At 50.8% G+C, this 7,500-nt stretch overlaps 2 protein-coding genes across 2 annotated transcripts in view; both read left to right on the forward strand.

Annotated features, from left to right (window-relative positions):
- The window catches only part of Inhbc (inhibin subunit beta C), a 12,192-nt gene extending 10,397 nt beyond the window's left edge, over positions 1 to 1,795 (forward strand). Inside the window, exon 2 of the mRNA XM_028752128.1 lies at positions 259 to 1,795. Within this exon, the coding sequence (XP_028607961.1) occupies positions 259 to 1,001 (743 nt within the window). The 3' untranslated portion in view covers positions 1,002 to 1,795. The remainder of the gene's footprint in view (positions 1 to 258) is intronic.
- A 4,859-nt stretch (positions 1,796 to 6,654) lies between these two features.
- The window catches only part of Inhbe (inhibin subunit beta E), a 2,141-nt gene continuing 1,295 nt past the window's right edge, over positions 6,655 to 7,500 (forward strand). Inside the window, exons 1-2 of the mRNA XM_028752137.1 lie at positions 6,655 to 7,205; positions 7,434 to 7,500. The exon at positions 7,434 to 7,500 is cut by the window's right edge and continues 1,295 nt beyond it. Of these exons, the coding sequence (XP_028607970.1) occupies positions 6,908 to 7,205; positions 7,434 to 7,500 (365 nt within the window). The 5' untranslated portion in view covers positions 6,655 to 6,907. The remainder of the gene's footprint in view (positions 7,206 to 7,433) is intronic.

Genomic DNA, 7,500 nt, shown 5'->3' on the forward strand with positions numbered 1-7,500 from the left:
TGTCTATGTGTGTGTGTATGTCTCTGTGTATGTGCACACACATGTTTAAGCCTGTGACCCCAGCATTCTGGAAGTGGAGGCAGGGGGATCATCAGTTCAAAGTTGTCCTTGTCTGCATATTGAGTTTAAGGCTAGCTTGGGCTGCATGAGCCATCTTCTCAAACAAAGGGAGAAGAAAAGCGTGCTGAGAACAGAGGCAGCTGGTAGAGCTGACCCGAAGGCTGCTCGGTGATTTCCTGTGGCTTCTGGTGTTCACAGGCCTCTCCAGCGTCAACCAGACCCGTCTCGAGTTCCACTTCTCTGGTAGAACGGCCGGTGGCGTGGAGGTCCGGCAGACCCGCCTCATGTTCTTCGTGCAGCTCCCTCCCAACGCCACCGAGACCATGAATATAAGAGTCCTCGTGCTAAGACCATATGACACCAACCTCACCTTGGCAAGCCAGTACATGCTGCAGGTGGATACCAGTGGCTGGCACCAGCTTCTCCTGGGACCCGAAGTTCAAGCTGCTTGCAGCCAGGGGCGCCTTACTCTGGAGCTGGTACCGGAAAGCCAGGTGGCTCACAGTTCCTTGATCCTGGGTGGATTTTCCCATAGGCCTTTTGTGGCAGCCCAGGTAAGAGTCAAGGGCAAGCATCGGGTTCGCCGTCGAGGTATCGACTGCCAGGGGGCATCCAGGATGTGCTGTCGACAAGAGTTCTTCGTAGACTTCCGTGAGATTGGCTGGCATGACTGGATCATCCAGCCTGAAGGTTATGCCATGAACTTCTGCACCGGACAGTGCCCACTACATGTGGCAGGCATGCCTGGCATCTCTGCCTCCTTTCACACTGCAGTGCTGAATCTGCTCAAAGCCAACACAGCCACCGGCACCACCGGTGGGGGCTCGTGCTGTGTGCCTACATCTCGGCGCCCTCTGTCTTTGCTCTACTATGACAGGGACAGCAACATTGTCAAGACGGATATACCTGATATGGTGGTGGAGGCCTGTGGGTGCAGTTAGCTCATGGGTGATACAGGCAGCCTAAGGTAGAGTGGTCTTCCTCATGAAGGGGTGACTCTGTTCCCACTTCTATCCAGAATATAAGCACCTTCTTTCTAAGCATGCAGACATCCTTCTGCTGACTCAAGGAGATCCACCTCTAAAGAGAGTTACTCATGACCAATAATAGCCTTTCTCTCTCCTGGGACATGGTTGACCCAGTAGAGCCACATCCTCAGCCTTAGGCTAGGCTAATCCACTGCCAACCACAAGCAATATCATTTCGTTCCCAGCAAACACACCCTTAATCAACTATGTAATCTACTCTGCCTCCCTATGCTTGCCATTCAGTGGCTCCTACCCCACGATGACATTCCTTAGTATCTCCCCTTGAATTCTATGGCTCTCTGAAGAACCCCTTCCTTGGGTTCACCCAAGATTATATTGCTGCTTTCCAAAGCAAGGCTCATCTCTCAAATCTTTAGGCCCTCGCCTAGATGTGCCACTAAATACTATTTGCACAGCTTCCGGTGTTCTCTGCCCTCCTCTGCCCTCAGGGGTGACATACCAAGCCTTGTCGTCTGAACTCTACAGCTGAATTTGACCAAAGGGAGACTCAGGTTGGAAACTTAAAGCCTAGGATGACACGGAAAAACTCTATCACATGTATAAGTCCAGCCCTACACTCGAGAGACTGAAGCAGGAGATATATATACCTAAAGGTTGAGGCCAGCTAGCTCTAGGCTAGCCTGGGCTATGCTGTTAAGACCTTGTCACAAAGTAAAAGAAGGGAAAATAAAATAATATTTCCTATGTCTGCTCCCCACTTATTTACAGGCTGTGGCTCTGTATAACCATGGTTGTGCTGTGTCTATGTCACATTATTGTTTTGAAACTAAGGGGTCCTGATGGTGCCTCCGCTGTCTAGACCCTGGTGTTTGAACATCCCTTTTTTTCAATTCACTGTGTAGAGCAGGCTTGCCTAAAACTCACAGAGATCCACCTTCTTCTGCTAGGATTAATGGTCTTCACCACCATGCCTAGCTTAGAGCATCATTTCTGCTGGTTCCCTTAACTCCACCTATGACTCTGTAACTCTCACTAATTCCTCCTGAGATAGCTCAAAGGGTCCCCTGCTCCTACCCGGATGTTCCCTAGTATCCTAGATCACTGGACCTTTCTTTACATGGACCCCTCCAGCCAGGTTGTCCCACCTGTCCCATACCTCACGACTCTCCATCCTCCAGGATGCCCCTTTTTCCTTCTTCTCCCTCCATCTTCCATTCAGAACTACCCTCCAATGGTCTCATGGCTAATAATGAACTAGCTTTTGCTTGGATCTCATCTCCCTCTGTACTCACTCCAAGAGCTGAGACAGATCAATAATCAATTATCCAGTGAGCCAGCACTGGCCACAGGTTGGCAGAGGCATCCTCTGAGCTGGAAGTCTCCCTCATCTCCCTTCTACACGCTCTTAGAGCTTTACCATGAGTCCTGCCCAGAGGCTTGAGTGGGACCAGACGAGGAAGGCCTCAGATAATGAGAGGGCAGCATTTATCCTGAGATCTGGTGCTCATTGACCTTTGCCTTTCTTTCTTCACCACCCCGTTGGCTGGACAGCCCTGAACCGTGGGGTCGATATCGTCTGCAGCCCAAGGCCAGGTTTGCGCAAAACCCATGTGTCCTTTGGGAAATGTGATGTCTGTGTTTGCTCAACATATACTCCCCACCTACCAGGTAAGAGGTTCCTGTAATGGAGACACAGAAGAGAAGACCTTCGCGGGATCTTTTGGGGAACTGCAAGTCACAGCTGTGGGGTTTCCCACCTTTGACTCGTCTGTCCTCCATCTAAAGAGGTTCCATGGTGTCTCTTCCTCTCCCTTTTGTCAGTGTATCCAACTTTTATTCCTCTCTGAAATCCAATTTCTTCCCTTATACTGACAGTTTCGGTGCCCAGGACCAAGACCAGGGCAGGGCAAGAGGCACTCACCCGACGGGTAGAATTTTAAGGTGAAGGCAAACAACTCATCAGTGGAGGAAACCGGTATTTTAATGAAAGATTTTTCGGAGTGGATGCTGCAAAGGAACAAAATAGCATATTTAAAAATAAGCACACATCCGTGTTATCCACTTTCTTTCTTTTTTGGCTCTGCTTTTTTATTACAAGAAGAAGAATGGAATGGCCTGTCATTTTCTTACACCCCTTCTCCCTGAACCCCCGATCCCTACACTCCTTCAGGCTGTTCTCCTTTGAGCAAATAAGTGGTCCTGATTCTTCTATTCCCTTCCCCACTCTCAAGCCCAACACTACCCCCAGCCCCCAGCCAGCCTGGTGGCAAGGCGGGCCGTGTGGCAGATGCCTGGGTATTTATAACCTGGAAGCACTTCTTGGGGAAAGTGACTAAGATGCTAAGATCGTATTTATAGCTGAGTTCTGACGTAAGTGTCAGTGGGGAGGTAGGGCCGGGCCAGGCGCAACAGCAAAGAGGGTGGGAAGAGCTAGAAGCCATGGGCCCCAGACAGAGGGGCTGGTGAAGGTGGCGTCCGTGACGCCTACAGCCACCTCTTGTGACTTCCCTTGAGCCTGTTTCCTGGCACAAGCCCTCCTAGGTGCCACCAGGGATGGGCACTTAAGGACTCACGGGCCATTCTCCGGGGGTCAACAGGCCATTACTTACATGCAGCAACCAACAGTAGCCAAAACTCTTGAACATGTTTCAGGGCCTGGGGAGAAATGCAGGTGGATACAAGTGTCTCCTAATCCTTCCTCCCTCCTCTCCTCTCCATGGTGCCCTGAGTTTCTAGGAAGCCTGGCCTCCGATATCTGGCTCCATTGCCACGTGTCAATGGTGGTAGGGATATAGTCCTGAGGACCTCCTCTGCTCTCTGGGCAGTAGCTGAGGTAAAAGAGCAAAGGAGCCAGCCCCCGTCCACTGCTTGTGAGGGAAACAGGATCCTAAGGGAGCCCATGAAGCACATCCCCCACCTTCCCACTCTCCAGCAGTTCTATCCCTGTCTCCAGGATTCTCTGGTCAGCCGCTGTCCAGTGACAAGGCACTGCCCCATGGTGGACACTGGTGGTACTGAGAGTCAGCCCTCAAAACATCCCTTTCCACCGGTCCAGACCTAGAACTCCCTAGGCAGCACTGCCAGCTACACAAGGAGAAGGTAGAGTGGTTGGGGCCCCTAAATCATACCCTTTTTGCCCATGGCTTTCTCCCTAATGCCACCCACGTTCCTACCAAACCTGGTGCCTGTGGAGAAGGGCTAGCCTGATACTATCCTCTTGTACCAGAGGTAGAGGGTCACTCCCATTTAAAGGTCATGCATCTCAGGGCTGGCTACGTAGATTCGTGGGAAGAGTACTAGCCTAGCATGCACAAAGCCCTGGGTTCAAGCCTGAGCACTGAATAAAAGCCAAGTATGATGGGGGTGGTACATGCCTTTAATCCCAGCACTCAAGAACAGAAGTTGAAGGTTACCCCTTAACAATACAGGGAATTGAAGGTCATCCTTAGCTACACAGGGAATTCAAGGCCAGCCTGGACTACAGGAGAGTCTGTCTCAAACAACAACAAAATAATTGACCATAGTCTCCACTATGAAAGAGACCGAGGCAGAAGAATTACTTATACTAGGAGTTCTAGCCATCCTGGGCAACTTAGAAATACTTCATCTCAAAAGACAAAACCAAAGTGAATAAAAAATAACACCCCCCACCAAATAAGCTGGGTGCTGGTGGCACATATCATTAATGCCAACACTCAGGAGGTAGAGGCAAGTGGATCTCTGTGAGTTCAAGGCCAGCCTGGTCTATAAAGCAAGTTCCAGGACAGCCAGGACTACACAGAGAGAGCCTGTAATGTGGGGTTGGGAGGTGGAGTCAGGAATTGGGAAACAACTCAGTAGACAAAGCTATGACTTTGCAAGCACATGGACCTGTGTTAGAGTCTCCAGAACCCAGGTAGCAATGCAATCCCAGTGTTGCAGACGCACAGACAGGAGGTGATCCCTGGGACTCCCTGGCCAGCCAGTCTAGTCTAATTAGTGAGTGCCAGGCCAATAAGGATGTCCTGTCTCAAAGGAGGTGGATAACGTTCCTAAGGATGGCACCCAGGACTGTGTTCTAGCCTACACACACACACACACATACACACACACACACACACACACACACACTAAAAAACAAAAATCAGGGTGGGGGGCAGCTAGAGACGTGGCTCAGTGGCTGAGAACATTGACTGCTCTTCCAGAGGTCCTGAGTTCAATTCCCAGCAGCTACATGGTGGCTCACAACCACCTGTAATGGGATCCGATGCCCCCTTCTGGTGTATCTGAAGACAGCTACAGTGTATTCATATAAATAAAATAAATAAAAATAAATAAAAGTTAAAAAAAAAAAACAACCAAAGTCAGTGTTGTGGGGAGATGGCTCAGTGGCTAAGAGCACTGGCTGCTCTTATAGAGGACTTGAGTTCAATTCCCAGCAACCACACAGTCATTTCAGTTCCAGGACAGTCATCACTCTCTTCCAGGCTCTGAGGGGCACTCCACAGATGAAGTTTACTTGCATATTTGCAGGCAAAACACCCATACATATGAAGTAAATAATACATCTTAAAAGAAAAAAATCTGGGCAGTGGTGGTGCATGCCTTTCATCCCAGCACTTGGGAGGCAGAGGCAGGCGGATTTCTGAGTTCCAGGCCAGCCTGGTCTACAGAGTCAGTTCCAGGACAGCCAGGGCTATACAGAGAAACCCTGTCTCAAAAAAACAAACAAACAAAACAAAACAAAAACAAAACAAATAAGCAAAAATAAAACAAAGTCCATGGAGACCGTGGCCAGAGCCCTGGATGACCAGGAGCTGAGGCAGGTGTCTGTGCTTTTCCTGCTTTGTTCTCTGGATCCCTTAAACTTCCATTTTCTATGTTATCAGAATCCTGGCACCACCCCTGGGATGCCTCAGATTTGGCCAACTCCTCAGTACCCTAAAGACAAGAGGTTAACGGGCACAGGTGTTTCAAAGGCGTATGCCCTTCTGACAGCCTTGACGGACTCTGCCCTGCTGTAAGATTGCATCACCACCACCCCACCTCGGCGGGTTTTCCCACACATCACAGAAGCATGTCCTCACCCCTTGCTCTGGCCCTCCCCCAGGTGGACTCTGGGCAGCCAGCACAGGCAGGGTCAAAAGGTAACTTCTGTGTCTCGTGGCACTGCCACCTTGGCCTGAGCCAGAGGACTCCATTTTTTTTTTTAAACCACCTTTTCCAAAACCTATCCCAGCTTGAACGCAAGAAACGGAGACCAGAATTCTTCTTCTGACACGGAGAACCCAAGAACTAACCACTGGAACAGCCTCATTAAACTGTTTCCGTTTTCAAGTTAGGAAGTTAGGGCAGAGTGAGGAGCTGCCCATCCCCACCTGGCTCCTATGGACTTCCTCGTCTGAGTCCCAGACCTTGGGAACTGATGGTGTGAAATATTCCTCTTTCTTGCATCATGCATGGCCACGTTGCACCCCCCTATACCCTTACCTAAAGCCATCACAGTCAGATGGTGAAACTCGAGCCCCAGGGGAGCCCTCCACCCCCCTGCAGGGGCCTGATGGGCAGCACAGCTGGCCAATCCTAAGGTTCAGAGGGTAGGTCTGCTGGCTGACCCGATAGGTGAGGGAGCCCAAGTAGTTGGCTCTAAAGAGGCTCTGCTCAGTAGCCAGTCATGAACTGTGAGGGTCAAACATAGCTACCCACCAGGCGATCTACTCTCAGTCTTCCTGAGTCCCAGGCTAGCAAGGACAAGTGGCTTGGTCTGCCCACTTGCTGCTGCTGCTGCTGCTGCTGCTACTGCATCCTCTTTGGGAAATCAGACTCATTAAAACTGCCATCCATCCGAGGTTCTCAACTCAGAGCCATCTACCTGGAGCATGGGGCTTTCAAAGGTCCAGCTCTGGCCAATGCTGCTGTGGGCATTGGCGTGGATGCAGAGTACAAGATCTGCGTGCCCGTCCTGTGGAGGCCCAACACTGGCACCCCAAGGAGAACGCGCTCTTATCCTAGAACTAGCTAAGCAGCAAATCCTGGAGGGGCTGCACCTAACCAGCCGTCCCAGAATAACTCGCCCTCTGCCCCAGGCAGCACTGACCAGAGCCCTCCGGAGACTGCAGCCCAGGAGCATGGTCCCTGGCAACCGGGAGAAAGTCATCAGTTTTGCTACCAGCATAGGTGGGTGAGGGGAGAGAGACGGGAGAAAGGGAGACAGGAGAGAGGCCTGCAAGGGAAGCAGGAGGAATGGGGTGTGGCAAGGGAAAGAGCTGAAGGAACACACGGCAGTCCAGGCTCTTTGCAGAGGTCTGTGTGAGGGACGGTTGGGCAGGGTGGCTGAGTGTCAGAAAAAAGCTTTGTTTATGTTCACGTTTTTCTTTGCCTTTTTTTTTTTTTTCCTTTGAGCAGACAGATCCACTTCGATCTACCGCTCCATGCTCACCTTTCAGCTGTCCCCTCTTTGGTCCCACCACCT

This window comes from Grammomys surdaster, unplaced genomic scaffold (genome assembly GCF_004785775.1).
Source record: "Grammomys surdaster isolate TR1022 unplaced genomic scaffold, NIH_TR_1.0 125877, whole genome shotgun sequence".
NCBI classification, from domain to species: domain Eukaryota; kingdom Metazoa; phylum Chordata; class Mammalia; order Rodentia; family Muridae; genus Grammomys; species Grammomys surdaster.